The sequence below is a fragment of the Platalea leucorodia genome, assembly GCF_965183815.1.
Source record: "Platalea leucorodia genome assembly, chromosome: 23".
NCBI classification, from domain to species: Eukaryota; Metazoa; Chordata; class Aves; order Pelecaniformes; family Threskiornithidae; genus Platalea; species Platalea leucorodia.
In genome coordinates, this window is record NC_138845.1 from 3,507,166 (window position 1) to 3,522,862 (window position 15,697).

The 15,697-nt window shown below is 54.1% G+C and overlaps 1 protein-coding gene across 1 annotated transcript; it reads left to right on the forward strand.

Moving 5' to 3' along the window:
- Positions 1-779: 779 nt before the first annotated feature.
- On the forward strand, positions 780-3,853 carry AQP5 (aquaporin 5; the record flags this gene model as incomplete). Its single annotated transcript, XM_082332420.1, has 4 exons — positions 780-1,142; positions 2,559-2,723; positions 2,994-3,077; positions 3,668-3,853. The coding sequence occupies 4 exons, from the start codon at positions 780-782 to the stop codon at positions 3,851-3,853; spliced, it is 798 nt and encodes a 265-aa protein (XP_082188546.1).
- Positions 3,854-15,697: the final 11,844 nt, after the last annotated feature.

A 15,697-nucleotide genomic window follows, 5' to 3' on the forward strand; every position in this document is an offset into this window, starting at 1 on the left:
AAGAGGTCCAGAGTCAGGCTCTGCAGCCATCAGCCCCCTTTGTCCGAGCTACACCATCCCATGCAGCTTCCATCCAGGCACCTCCAGGAAGCCCTGGCTTTTCTGCAGCTTCCCAACTAGGCAAAGCATCCCCCAAACCCTGCCCTGCTCCCAGGACAATTGCAAGCCACTTGTTTCCTGGAGTTGAGCTGTCTTGAGAGCCTGGGAGCAGCTCCAGGTACTTTGCGTTTCAACATCCCGTGTAAATTGAACGCACTGGGAGCCTGCCCCAGGAGAGCTCCTCCAGCCCAACACCGGCAACGAGACTTTTCAAACAAGAACGCAGTCCTCTCCAGTCTGCGAGCGCACGAGGAAGGCAATATTAACTACACCTCTGCTAACAAAACACCCAGAGCCTGGTGAGAGGTAGTAAATGGGAAAAACAGAGGAGGGAGCGCGGCATCGTTATGCAACCGCGTTATCTAACGACCACAGAGACACCCTATAGGGGCTCTTTGTTTGCAGAGGGAAGGAGAAAGAAATGCCACCAATATCTGAGTCACTGGTTCACCAAGAGGCTCCAAAGTTATTTTTCAGATGGAAACTTTTCCAGTTTCACATGATAATTTGGGAGGACTGGCTAATTCCCTGGCTCCACCCACCGCCTTGTAACACAGCTCCCTGCTGCTCTTGCATATATAGATAGGTATGGCCCTACGACTGCATGCAGACAGAAGAGCCTGGAGACAGAGGAAACCTAAACTTTCTTCCTTCCTAGCTGCCCTCCACCCGCTCCCACCATGAAGAAGGAAATATTAACCCTGGCCTTTGCTCGATCCGTCTTTGTTGAATTTATCTCCACGCTCATCTTCGTCTTCATCGGCCTCGGCTCAGCCCTGAAGTGGCCGTCTGCCCTCCCCAGCATCCTTCAGATTTCCCTGGCGTTCGGCCTGGCCATCGGTACGCTGGTGCAGGCGTTTGGCCACATCAGCGGCGCCCACATCAACCCGGCAGTGACCATCGCCTTCTTTGTTGGGAACCAGATCTCCTTCCTCCGGACGCTCTTCTACGTGATCGCCCAGCTGGTTGGGGCCATCGCCGGGGCTGGCATCCTCTATGGCGTGACGCCAGCCAATACCCGTGGCAACCTGGCCATCAATGCGGTAAGTCTCCCTACCTGGAGATGGTTCACCTTCCCGTGCGGGCTTGCCTTTCCTTGTGAGCGAGGAGCTGGTACCAGCACCAACCTGGAGAGCCAAATCCATAAGGATGGTTGGTCTCGGCACATTGTCCCGCATGCACAGAGGGATAGGAATGGGATAGGAGCAAACACCGGCGTAGTCAGCAGAGTGTTGACATGACAGCTTTATTGTGCGGGGTGATGAATGACATGGTTTTTTCCTCCTTTAATAAGTGCTTCCTTTATCCTAAGGGCCCTCGTGAGTCACCCACACCATTGAGATGTTCTTGACTGCAGCCTCTCCACCTGGAGATTAGTGCTGGGATAGGAGTCGTGCCAGGACAGAGAGGGGGAGGGCAGAGAGCAGAGCCCAGTTAAACCAGTACGGGCAGGGGGAGCGGAAGCCCACTGTAACCGGTGCACTGGGGGAGCTAGGAGACGGAGGTGGGTGGAGAGGAAGAGCTGAAGAACGCACAGGAGGGCACGGAGAGGCTGCGAGGGGCAGGGGCTGCTCTTGGAGGAGGAGGGGAGATGGCGGGACCCTCTGAGATAAGCAGGGACGAGAAGCACGTCTCAAACCCCCGGGGCAGTGCTGGGAAACCACCTGAAATGGGAGCGGTGGAGCTACCGCTCCAACCACGGCCAGGTCTGGACCCCTCGGAGCAGCACAGACACGTTGCAGAGGGTTCGATCACTAGGATGAGGTGCTGCTATGCATCTTATTCCCACATGCTCCGTGTCCCAAACCAGTCAGCTTTAGCTAAAAAACAAGCTGCGATGGCTTAGGTCACTTTGCCCTTCCCATGCCCAGTGGGGTCGAGTCCATCTGGCAGTTCCCAGTGGTTAGCACGGAGGCACCGGGGCAGCAACAGCCTGTCTTACCCCCATGGCCGCACCCCAGCCTTCATCCTAACCCTCACCCTTCATCTCGTCCCCTCCACGGTGGCTGCCGTCTGCTCCCCAGCCTCTTGGGGAGGTGCTCCAGAAAGCAGAGGGGAGAAGAGTCGGGATACGACAGCTTGCAAGGATCAAGGGGGAAAGAAATGCAGGAAAAAAGGGACAAACCAGTGTGGGATTTGGTGGGAAAGCACTGAGTGTTGCGGAGACAAGCAAGCAGAGAGAGATGCGGAGAGCCCCAGGAAGGGAGGGGCTCGGGGGAGAGACAGATTCTGGAGCGTTAAACGGAAAGAAAGATAATTTCTTCCCTTTCAGGGAAAGGAGCGGGGAGCCCGAGCAGTGGCCAGCACGGCACCTTGTGCCCCCGGGCTGGGCAGGGGACCTCGGGGGATTCTGTGCATGGCTTTGCCAACCCAAATCCACCAGCACAGCGCCTAAGAGCCCTCGCGGCGATGCCCAGCCCCAGGGATGGTTAATTATTGTCGCTCTCGATGGTTTGCAGCTCAACAACAACACGACCCCGGGCCAGGCCCTTGTGGTGGAGATCATCCTCACCTTCCAGCTGGCCGCATGCATCTTTGCGTCCACGGACAACCGGAGGAACGGCAACGTGGGCTCCCCGGCACTGTCCATCGGCCTCTCCGTTGCCGTAGGCCACTTGGTGGGGGTGAGTGTCCAGGCAGGAGGACAGGGCAGAGGGTCCCACGAGGACGGGGCTCCCCAAGATACTCTGGTGCGGTTGGTCCCAGACGGAGCTGCATTGGGAGAGCCAACATGGGACGTATGGAGGCTTCTTCTCCGTGGTGATGTGGGGGTCCCCACCTCTCTGCAAGAGAAACAGCGCTGGGGGCTGTTTCAGTCCCTGCTTCTGAGAAGTTGGTCGTATCTGCTAAGCCACATGACGCATCTTAACCTGGTCTCCTTTCTGCCCTGACAGATCTACTTCACCGGCTGTTCCATGAATCCAGCCCGGTCCTTTGGGCCCGCGGTCATCGTGAGGAGGTTCAGCCCGGCACATTGGGTGAGCATCGGCAGCGTGCCGGGATGGGCCGGCAGAGATGCTGCCAGGGCCAGATGCAGGCAATGAGGGGAGAGGGCAGCGATTGCTGCAGGGATTACAGAGCTGGGTGCTTCAGAGCCCATCCCAGGCCTGAAAGCATAAAAGGGGGCTGGAGAACGAGGGAGGTCGTCCCCCTTGATGCATGGGGAACAGGTTATCCCCACGGCACAGAGCCAGCAAGGGGACAAGCATAAACCCCCCATGCAACGGCGCACCTTGAGCTAGGGCATCATCTGAGGTCAACAAAGCCCACAGAGAAGCCCAGCTTAGGCTTTCCACTTGCCCAGCACCGCCTGCAAGCTCAGGCCCAGCCTTGCAGAGCAGGCTTGGTGCCTCCTTTCCAGCACACCACATCCTGCACTCATAAAGAGATTTATGTCTTCAGCAAGCAAAGTTTGAGGAGATTTCAGCCCAAGAAGTCTTCTGGAAGGGGTATTTGTATCTCTCCATGGGCTAGGAGATGTGGAGCAGCGAGGGATGCTGGTGTGATGGCTGGACCTGGTGCACCAGCCTCCAAGACCTGCTCTCACCCTCTCCCTTTTGCTTTCTAGGTGTTCTGGGTTGGACCCATCCTCGGGGCTTGCTTGGCCGCTCTGCTCTACTTCTACATCCTCGTCCCCTACTGCATGAACATGTCAGATAGGGTTGCCATCGTCAAGGGCACCTACGAGTCAGAGGAGGAGTGGGAAGAACAGAGAGAGGAGAGGAAGAAGTCCATGGAGTTGACCCCACCATAGGAACAGTTGGAAAAAAAAAAAAAAAAAACAAGCAAAAGGATGGGAGGAAGCTCCACACATGGGCTCATGTGTGCACCAAAGCCAGGCAATGAACACATCCAGCTACAGTAGACTCTTAAGCAAAAGTCTTATAACTCAAAGACCATCTGTGACTAAGAAACAAAGGAGCATTGCAGTGTCTGTGTATATAATCCCTCTACACGAGTGTGAGCACTAGAACCTCTCCTAGCTTAACTGCAGCCAGCTAAGCCCAGCAAAGGAGTCCCAGCCCAGGGCAGCCTCTCAGCTGTGGTTTTACACCCACTCGGCTGCATCCCTGCCCCTCTGGGTGCGAGTTTTGCACAATTTTCGGAGGCCTGAGACCGCACGTTCTGGGGCACACAGGATTTCACCCCTGCGTCTGACGGCCTAGGGGATGGAAACACCGTGTAGATACCAGCAAAGAAGAATGACCGCTTTGGGCAGGTGGGTGCAGCAAAATCCCCCGCTTTCTCCCCGCCACAGGGCCCACGCTGCTCATGGATGCTCTTTCATGCATTAGCTGGTGCGTCCTATTTATTCGTGGCTGCAGAAAGTACGTGATTTTTGGATTTTATGTCGAGATCTTTATAATGTAGCATATTATTTATTGTTAATAAAGGAAATTTTAAAAAAGCCATGGGTGCCAATCTGCTCGGCTATCAAATTTTAGGAGCAAAAATGGGTTAAGCTGGATGCAAAGCCATCCCAAAGAGCCAGAGCAAGTGCTCGGACCCCAAATCCCGTGGCAGCTGGCACCGCGAGCAGGTGCTTAAGGAGGTGACATGGACACTAGCGTTGGAGTGGGGCAAGAGCAGGAGGTGCCGGGTCCAGGGCAGCTTGAAGCCCATCTCCGAGGCTGGCATGAGCTGGGAGGAGCCAGCAGCAATCCTTCACACACTTTGCCGGTTTGACTCGGGCACGGCTTTTTGCCGTACCAGTTCTCCCAGATGGCTCCACAGGTGCCCTCAAAAACTGACCCGCAATGCTCCCCAGCCCCCTCGCCGGGTGCCAAACCCACACCTTCGCCCTGACCTTCTGCCGTAGCCCTGCTCTTCCAGTTCAGCCACAACCCTCTGCCAAAGCATCTCGCTTCCGACCTGGGCACGGGGACACCGCACGCTGGCACCGTCCCAGCCATCCCTCCCACCGGCTCCCTGAATCCAGCCCCGTGCAAAGCTCCACCATCACAGCCCCGCTTCTTGCTGCAAAGACGAGGTTTCCGCTGAGCATGGACTCCCAAGGAGGTGGGAGACGCTCGCCTGGGCGATCCCTGATCCCCGATTCAGCTCGATCCCAATCAGACAGGTTATGCCACCTTTGCACGGCAGCACCGGGGAGGATAGGCAGCATCACCGATATTTTAGCACACCTAAGCAGATCTGCAATCCAGGCTGCAGCACTGCGTGAGCCTGGGCAGCAGCAGACCCTCATCCCTCATTTTTCCCTCTGCCTCCCCCAGTTCTCAACAGAAGAGGTTGCTGACAAGCAGGAGGAGCAAAGGAGATGGAAAAGCTCTTAGTTTGGGTCACACAGGTCAGCAGCAGAGCTAGGAAGCTAAAAATGCAATCCTGCACCGTCTTAACCCTCTGTGCCTCAGTTTCCCCTTTTGTAAGGGGGAAGAATATTAAGCCCCTCTCTCATTTGGTAAGGGCAGCATGGTTGCTCATGGCACGGGAGATGCTCCACAGACACCAGCCCCAGGGAAACATTAGAGCACCTCCAGATCCAGAGCCGCCCCCTCTCAGAGCAACCCACAGCGAAGCGTGGGGCTGGAGCACAGCAGCATCCCCAAAAGCTGCATCCCACAGGCTCCTTCCACTGCACCCACAGGCCCTGAAGATGCCGCACCCAAAGGGTGCATTCAGACCCCTGCCCCCAGAGCGGGGGATCCCGGGCGTCCCCCTTGCTTTGCTGCTCGAAACCCCATCCGCCTTAGCACCGGAGAAGGGATCCAGGAGTCCTGGCATACCCCACACCCCATCCCATAGCAGGAATCGGGGGCCACTGCAGCACCCCACGGAGGGGCCCAGCCCACACCAGCACCGCCAGCATGATCAACAACTGGGAGAAGAAACCCAGCCTGGGTGTGAGCCCTCCATGGGGATGAATCAGAGGATCCTGCAGCAGCAGCTTTGCGTCAGCACAAAAAGCATCCAGGGCCTGGCTCAAAAACACGGGCAGGACGGCCCCACGCAGGGCTGGGGCCAGCGGGAAGGGGGGCACGAGGAATTAACCCCCTTTCCCAATGCACAGGCCAGGGCGGACCCTAAACCACGGGGTCAACGCGGGCTGGAGCCCGGCAAGCACGCCAGCGAAGCCAGCGGCATCCCTGCACGGTGCGGAGGTCTGGTGCTCAGCACGAGCCCCGGCGCACCTTCCCCACCGGGCTTCTCGCTGGTCCACGTTGCGTTTAATCCGGGCAGAGAGGCTGCATTTAATCCAGCCCAAACCCTGGCATCCAGCAAGCGCTGTGACCTCACCTTCGCCAGGACAGGCACAGGGCAGAGCCCAGGTCGCAGCTGAGAAACCCTGAGGTCCTCCTGCCTGTTCTCACCTGCCCAGAAATGGGAACAGCAGCGCTTAAAAATAGAGAATTTTTTTTATTTTAAGCATTCAAGCTTCTTCAGCCCCATTTTTAATGAGATTGTTACTGCTGACCACCAGCCTTTCACCACTTCTTAGCAGAAATAGCCATTTCACAGAAAAAATATACCTTTATTTCAGCAAACACAGCAAGGGCTGATATAATCCCTGCGCATTCAAACCAGATTTACCTGTAGCGCACAATAACGCAGCCACAGCTACGCCACGCTCATTTTCCCAGCTTCTCTGCCGAAACAGGAGTTTCCATTTCAGAAGCAGCATCTCAGCACACCTCCATCCCCTGCGCCCACGCTGCCGCCTACCCCTCCTCACGGCCATGCAGATCCAGCACCATTCTGTTAGAAAAGAGTGACTATGCTGGTGCTTTCTATTACCAGGTATTTTTTTTTTCCCCCCTCCTATTTTAGAGGTATATCACCAGGTGAAACTATTCCACCAAAGCACCTCAGCTCACCATTCTTGTACATATTTGCCATAATTAAGGGGGGGAATGGATGCAGTTATTTCCTAAGCAAGCCTACCAGCAATTTCTCTGCACTAAGAATTTCACAGACTATTTCTCATTTTTGAGAATCTTTTCCATTAGCAGGTTATTACTGTGCAGCTTTAAAAATGTCTTTTTTTTTTTTCCCTGGCAGGGAGGAAAAACCCAACTATTTTCACATGCTGTGACAATCTAGAAACCTTATATCTTTTTACACATCAAAGGGCTTTCAGTCTACTTCAGGAAGGTCTCAGCAGCTCTGTTTGTGTATCATTTAAAGTTCCTGAAACACAAGCTTGCTGGGCCACTGTAGAGACAGGGGAAGGAACCGGGCGCTTGAGGAGAAGCAAGACCCGGTGGCAATATCTTCATTAAACAGATTTTTTCAATGGGTTGCAGGTCCCTCTTTGCTTCAGTCCCTTGCAAAGGGTCAGCCCCAGCTCTCTCCATCGCTGCCCCTGAGCGAGAAGGGCTAACGCTCCACAACTTGGGAGCACATACCTTCTACCCTGCTACCAGCTCAGGCTATTTTGCAACCCTAAGTGCTTTGCTTAAAGCCGCGGTTTCTGACTTCACGTGAAAAGCATGAGGCTTGTTTCACCCGGAGAACAAAGCAGAGCAGTGCCCAGTCCTGCTTGTTGAAAACGGGATGAGAGGTGAAAAAGAAACGCAGGCAAACGCCAGGGAAGATGGAAGAGCGCTGCAGAGGGGTATCGCAGCATGCGAACTGCCTCCAGAAAGTCCAAGCAACACAGGGCAGCAAAGCCCCCCTCCAGGAGGATTTCCACCACTTTGCTAGAGAGTCCCAGGCATCCAAGGAACAGCTCCGGAGCAACGTGAGCCGCAAAGAAGCCAACCTAGAGATGTCCTCCTCTGCACGTAGCTCCACACCGCACTAGCAGACGTGCAAGGCTTGCAAATGAAGTTTCCAGTGCATCATCCAGGGCTGACAGGCAGAAACGCTGCCAACAGAGGAGAAACATCTGCACGGAGACATGGCAGAGGCTGGCATGGGTGTTGGCGTTAGTCATGGCATAGGCTGTGCCAGCACCCAGCTCCTCTTGAGCGCAAGCACCGAGTCCTCCCCCTCCTACTCGGCCTCTGCCCAGCCTATAGTTGCTGCGGTACCAATGCGTTGGGAGCCAGGAAACAGCTCCCACGGCCATCGAGGGCCGACAGCCACCCTTCCTGTTGTCAAAAGGCATCACCCCGGCCGGGTAACGCAGCCTCCGCCTGAAGATCAGCCACCGTAATTTGTATTTTGCTCACTGGCTCGTATCGTGCGCGATTTGGTGTTGAATGCAGCAGCACCTTGGGTCAGGCTTCGGCACCCACCGACGCAAGCTGCCGTGCTCACGTGAGCGCGAAGCCACCAGCGCCCCGCTTGGTCTTTGCTCCGGCATCACCGCAGTGCGCCAAGGCCCTGCTGGGTGCGTGGGCAGACATGGGGAGATGCAGCACTATAGTACATGGAAATACAGGATAAAATGAGTGTTGCCCCCAAATAAACCATGCAATTAAAGAGAAGAAGGGCAGAAGATGTCCAGGAACCGGGGAGGGCAGGAGTAGATCTGCATGGTGTCTCTGTTCCCACCTCAACACCCTCCTACAGCCCCAAAAAGGCCTCTTTAAAGCCCGGCCGAGTTGGAAGTTCTTAGCAGGTTCCCCAAGGTGGGGGACCAGAAGGGGACAGGGGTCAGCCTGCCCTGGCACCAAGCATGGGTGCTCTGGAACAGCACCCATGGGAGAGCGATGGGTGCCCAGGGCATCTCTTGCTGCCCTCTGCTGGGATGCTCCATGGAGAATGGACACAGGACCAGGAAAACCCTCACCAGAGCAGGTCCACCTGAGGGGAAAACACAACCCCACTCTTGCTTCCACCCACTCTTTCCCAAAAATCAATCAGCCACATCACCCCATGTGAAAACAAGGTTACCTCCCTCCCCGGCACACGGGGAGCGCAGGCTCAGCACCGGCTGGATTAGGGCTCCCTTTCTGCTGCCAAGTTTCCTCTTGCTCAAGCTTTTGGCCTCCGCTTTCCAGGATATAGCCCACCGCTGCCCGTTTGTTCTTAATCACCCTCCTGCAAACAAGCAAAGTCCAACAGCGGTTCGTATAATGGGTCCTTGTGCTGCTGGGTGGTGCCATCAATAAAAAAAAAAAAGAGTAATAAGTAAAGAAGGGAAAATAAAAAAGCAACCCCGCAGCCCTGAGGTCTGCCTGACAAAGGTGCTTTGTTGGGAAAGGTCAGCTCCGGAGCCGGGAGGGTTTCCCAGGCACAGCCACTGTAAGCAAGGAGGATGCAAGGATTTAGCAAGCAAGGAGGGGATTAAACACAGCTTTGTTAAACCACAGCCCAGCAGAGGCCTCTGAACTGTCCGAGCTCCCACCCAGGGGAGATGCACGCTCAGGATTTGGGCTGGTGTACTCCAAATCAAGAGGTCCCCAAGCTCTTTGCCGCCAACCAGCATCAGGATGCACAGGAGCAAGGGAGGATGAGTCCTCGAGGACCCTTCCCATGCAGCAAAACTGCAGGGCTGGGCACGAGATCAGGGAACCTGTTCAGCTAAGAAACAGCTCCTAAAAAATAACCACTAACCAACAAAATAAAACAAATCCTCTGGCATGTGTCCTCCAGGATACAGGCCCTTCTCTGCCAGCCTGACATTAATCCTGTTTGGCAAGACAGCAAGAGCTCTTTTGCCCACAAGCAAGGTACAGCTGCAGGTTGATATAATGCCCTCTTGTGCAGCCTGGAAAAAAAAAGATAGATGAAAACAAACTTAGAATGTCCTACACGATTTGCCTTCTTAAAAAAGCCACAAATAAAGAAAAACCAATTCCCCTTCCCCAACTATTCTTTCAACTTTTAACAGTTGGGATTTTTCCCTCATTCCCAGGAGCTGTATTTCTTTGGTGACAGAGCAGCTCTTTTCCTGCCAAAGCAGCATCAGCTGCAGAACATGAGCTCTTTTTTCACTCTTTTAAAAAAATCCCTTATTTTTTTAAGCTACTTATCCAAACAGTCAATTGCTTTCCCACCGAGAGCCATTGTCCCCCACTTAGAGACCAGAGTCCATAGGAATTACGATAGTTGTTATCAGCACCAGTCACCATCATAAGGGGAAGGGGTATAAAACGCTATCAACTTAGTTTGTTCCAAGTAGATAAGAAAACATCTATAGGTGTTTCACAAAGAAATCCTGTAAGAACAGTTAATCAGTTGATAAAACGTTCATTTAAGTCGAGTGTGTAAATATGCACCTACTAACACTAATGACATCAACAGGCTTTTTATCTGTCTTTGCCCTGGATTTTTGCCACATTGTCTGTGTTCGGGCTTTGCTTTGGATTTCGAGCTAAAAACCGCAGCTGAGCGCCATTAACCAGCAGAGCTCAGCCCTCCCTCTCCGCAGGCAGCATCCCTGCAAGAACGAGAGCCTGTGCTCGAGTTTACTCATCCCTTCTGTATCATTCAACCTCCAAATACGCTTTTTTTTTTTTCAGGGACACAGCAATGCATCTGAAGAACACACCTTTGCTCCAGCAGCCACCCCAACTTTTCAGCGGTTCAAGCAAAACACCACCTTGTCGGATTAATAAGACTCTTCCCCACCGCAAAGCGCATCCACCCGCATCAAGGCATGCTCCAAGATTACCTGTAAGTGAGACATCCCGCGGCACCGGGATCATCAGGAGCAAACATCCAGCAGCAGATTAGCTGCTGGGTTTTCAGCTTGTGCCACTGCTGTTTAGCACCAGCCCTACATCTCACAACTAGAGCAGAGCAGTCAGAGCAGGTACCCGTGGCTGTGGGAGTGTTTCTACCTGGGCATGGGAGCTGCAGGTCTGAAGGCAACCCCTGCCCCAATCTGGTGGGGCTCAAAACCTCCTGTACGAGGCTTCAGCATTGCAAGAATAAATTCTGCACTAAAATCTCGGGAAAAGGAGGGCTCAGACAACTCGAGTTTGCCAAAAACCAGTTAGTGCAAGCAGGCAGACAAACTTTCAGTCTCCATGTGAAGGAGCCGAGGCCAAAGGGTCTGAATTCTGCAGCTGGAGCAGGATGCAACTCCCCAAGTTTATCATTTGGCATCCCCTGGGGTAGATTGAAAACCACAGCCAAACATCCCCGGCTGAGCAAACACGGCTTCTCTATATAAAGAAGCAAGTGAATCTTGAGGCATAATTTGTCATCTAATTGCACCAACACACCCAGGATTAATTGTTGCATTTGAATGCGAAGAAGTTTTGATTTACGGCCTGATCAGGTTTTGTCAGCCGATTAGCAACGATTGCTGCCAAACTAAAAGCCATCGCAAACAGCCAAAGGTCTTTAATAGGGGATTTTTTGCAAAGCTAAGGAGTCAAGGGCTATTTAATCACACACAAGCCTGCTAAGGGCCCGCAGAAATCAAGAGGGTGAAATCAAGACTTCTGCCACGTTTGCTCCAGACTCTGCGGAGGACTTTTTAGCCCAGGCACAATGGTAACTTGTCTCATTAGGGTCTATAAGATTTTTATTGCATTATGGGCAGGAAGAAGAAGCAGGTAAAAAAATAAACGTGACAGTTTTCCACATTTCAAAGCCCAGGGGACATTTAACAGAAATAAACCATTAACCACCATCTCCCTTTGTCTCAGATAAAGAAGGGTAATTAAAAAACCACCCTAGCCCTAAATCAGGGTTTTGGCAGGCTGCAGACCCGTAACCACCGAGGTGTTGGGCCAAACCTTCCCACAGCCACCCAACCCCATGGGCATCGCCCCAGGTGCTCCCCACACGCTCACAGCTTCACTTGCCCAGAGCTGCCCCAGTTCAGCTCCCGCAGGGCCCCAGCATGAACCAGCAACCGCTTGGTGCTGGGCCAGGGTGCCCCGAGGGACCGAGCCTGCTCAGCGCACCCACGGCTTGCTCAAAACCATCTAACAGCACCGGGCACAGCAACCACTCGCCTCCAAAAGCAAAAGGGAAGCGCCCACCTTTCACTGCACAGCATCGTGCTGAGAGCACATGGGAAAGCAAGGGAGGGACAGCCAGGGAGCGGGAGAAATTGCGGATGAGGATGGTGGGCTTGCAGGGCTGAAGGCTACAGAGGGATGGAGCACCAGGCTTTGTAGGCAGTGAGGGCTCAGCCAGGTGTCCTGCGTTTTGCTCCGCCTGCTGAGGCTGATTGCTGGGGTTTTAGCCAAAAGAGGTAAAATGCAGTAGTTAACCCAGGTGAAAGGGCAGAGCCTCTAATCTGACCTTCGCGTGATCCCCAAGGACCAGTGGCTCCCACTGATGAGGAGGAGCAGGGACACCCTCACAGCAGTGTCACCACAGCTGGATGCACCAGGTGTCCCGATCCCAAATGTGAGAGCCCCATGCTGGCCCCAAGGCATTTTGCCTGCGATTCCCCGTTAGCCCACCCACCTCCCAGCCCGGCGTGGGTGCAAGCTGGTTTCTCGTCCAACCATCTGCTCGTGAAACCACTTCCACTTCTCCAGGCTCAGGTTCAGGTTTCCCATGTGGGAAGCACGGCCTTGGCACCCGACGGCTTGCCTTGCCGCACGTGTATCATGGGCATTTAGCGCTCACGAAAGGTGCTCGGGGACAGGGGAGAGCGAGGGGAGCTGGGGACAAGAGGGATCTCACCCAGTTTCCTTCTGGTATGTGTGCTGGTTTTGACTGGGATAGAGTTAATTTTCTCCGTAGTAGCTAGTGTGGGGCTGTGTTTTGGATTTGTGCTGGAAACAGTGTTGATAACACAGGGATGTTTTCGTTATTGCTGAGCAGTGCTGACACAGAGTCAAGGCCTTTTCTGCTCCTCACCCCACCCCAGCAGCGAGGAGGCTGGGGGCACAGGGAGCTGGGAGGGACACGGCTGGGACAGCTGAGCCCAGCCGGCCAAAGGGACATCCCACACCGTATGGCGTCATGCTCAGCACGTAAAGGTGGGGGAAGAAGAAGGACGGGGGGGACGTTCGGAGTGATGCCGTTTGTCTTCTCCAGTCACCGTTACGCGTGATGGAGCCCTGCTTTCCTGGAGCTGGCTGAGCACCCGCCTGCCGATGGGAAGGAGGGAATGAATTCCTTGCTTTGCTTTGCTTGCCTGTGTGGCTTTTGCTTTACCTATTACACTGTCTTTATCTCAACCCACGAGTTTTCTCACTTTTACCCTTCCGATTCTCTCCCCCATCCCACCGGGGGGGAGTGAGCGAGCGGCTGGGGTTGAACCGTGATGCTATGTTAACAGCAAAGGGAGAAAAGTAATAGATTCATCAAAAATAGAGATCCACCACGGGGTAGATACAGCCTGAGCTTGATTTTGGGAAGGCCTACATGGCATTGACCCCTATTTTTAAAGGCTCATGGCTCCAAATGAGCTCGTCACAGCCTGCCGCGTAGCTCGGCACCGTCTCTGCATCCCACCACACTCTTCCTCCCTGGCATCAAGGGTCAGCCACGGGCACGAGCCAGGAGGCTGCAGGCCCTCGACTCTGTGGCATCAAAGGCAGATACTGTTTCCTGCCTAAAAAAACATGCACAAAGGGGAAAAGAGGCAGAAAAATAATCCGTGTCCCTTCGGAGCTGCCAAAATACCTTGCTGGGAACGCAGAAGATCTTTCTTTAATGGTCCTCCCTTTGCTCTTAAACACCTGTAAAGCAAAACACAGGAAAATAGCCCAAAAGATGGTGAAACCGAAACCACGCACTCAGCGTCACCCTGAAGGAGGTGTTTCAGGCTAAACCACTGACCCGAGAAGGTCTTCCTTTGCCCAGTTATGCCTTGGCAGTAGCCACGGCCAGCGAGAGGCGGCACGCTCTGACGCACGGGTATAAAATTGCCTCCAATTGTGGCGGGGAGGGAGGAGGCCACAAACGCCTTCAGTCATGGGGAAAACGAGAGTGGAGAGCGCTGATTCATGGGGCGCCGGGCACTGAACTGCCTTTGCCGGGGACACACGGGGAAGGGTTTTCCATCCCTTGCTCTCTTGTGCTGGGTTGGACCTGAAATGCGCCTCGGTGGGAAACAAAGGTCTCTCTGCAGAGGATCCAAGAAGGTGAAGTCAAAGCCTTTATTCCTCCTTCCTTGCAATAAATCCCTCCAAAATTAACCATCACTCGGTTTGACTGCCCCTGCAGCTACAGGACAGTAGTATTGGAGCAGTTTGATGTATCTATGGTGACTTTGTGGGTGCCTTCAGGCTGTTGCATGGAGGCATCAAGGCATCAAGGCATGCCGGCCTGACCCCATCGCGCCAGGCAGGGAGATCGAGCCCCGGAGCAGGAGCTGGCTGGTGGCAGAAGGAGGCTTGGCAGGTCTGGGTTATAATTTAAGAGCAGGCTTAAGCATAAACTCATCTTGTTTCCAGCCTGATTTGGACAGCCCAGCAAGGCCACATCCCACCATCCCCAACAGAGCAGCCTGGCTCCTCCTGCTTCTCCCCATGCTTGCAGAGACCAAGACTGGTGGAGGTGGGCAGGTCGGCCCCACGGCCAGTCCGGGGGGGACCGAATGGGAAAACGCAGCAACGGCTGGATGGGCCATGGATGAGTTTATCTAAGGGTTGGTGGACATGGAGTAGAGTCCAGGAGTTTTCCCTTATCAACTTCTTTGGTCCATGCTCCATCAGCGCAGGATGCTTGCGTGTCCTCAAAGATGCACGCAGAGCAAGGATTTGAACCAAAACCAACCCAACTGGGCTGTGGCATCACCGTGCTGCTACCGACAGCATCCCCCAGCCTGGGGTCTTCCATCCCTGAAGAAGAGGGACATCGCGTCCCTTCGGTCCTTTCAGGGACCTTTGGGAGCCGCCGAGCACGGAGGAGGAGGCTGCGAGGCAGCTGAAGGAAGGGCAGGCAGAGGAAGGACGGGCAGAGGAAGGCTGCCACCTGCTGTCCATAAAAACCTCTCCAAGTCATAAAATGGAACAAAATCCAGATCTGCATGTGCATCTTAAACCACAGGTTCATGCCCCTAGGGTGCGGTCCTCCAGGGTGGGAGAGCCACCAGCAACTCAACCCAGGTGGAAAGGGGAAGACCACAGAGGACATTTGGAAAGAGGAGACTGCCATGTCCCAACGAACTGGTGAAAATCACCCGTGGACAGTGGAGAAGGTGTCCTGTAGGACATTTCTCCAACCCACGCTGACACTGGGAGCCTCGATTAAGAAAACCAAGAAGGAACACGACAAGCACCGCGCTGGCTGAGCTGAATTCCTCTTCTCCTGAGCCCCCCGCCGCTGCAGATAGCTCGTGTGTCTGCCCGGGCCAGGGGGACATCGCAAACAGTGTCATCATGAGCTAATTTGGTGGCATTAATAAATATGCCATCCAAGTGATGGGTAGGAGATCTGGACCTCTCCTCCGAAGGTTGAGCTAATTAATCTCCTACCTTCCTCCTCCTCTGTCAGGCTTTCTCGTAAGGCCGTTGTTGGCCCTAATTAAAAGGCTCTTCAAGATGAGTGTCCCCTGAACACCAGCCATATTTTGACAGTGACAATAATTACCGAAATCTCGTTGGTAGAATAACAATCATTACCCAACCGCAAGAAGAAAGGTTCCAGGAGGAAAGGACAGTAAGTGGCGGAGAAATCAGGACTTGGAGCCCTCGTCTCTTCGGGTGGCTGGTGTTGGGCGAGGGAGAAACATGGCCCAGCTTCCTAAGCCTTGCTTTTCTCTGTCCATTGGCCATGCCTCTGTGAAAAGGGCACGTTTAGTCCCCCGGGCACTGAACTGTAGACATTC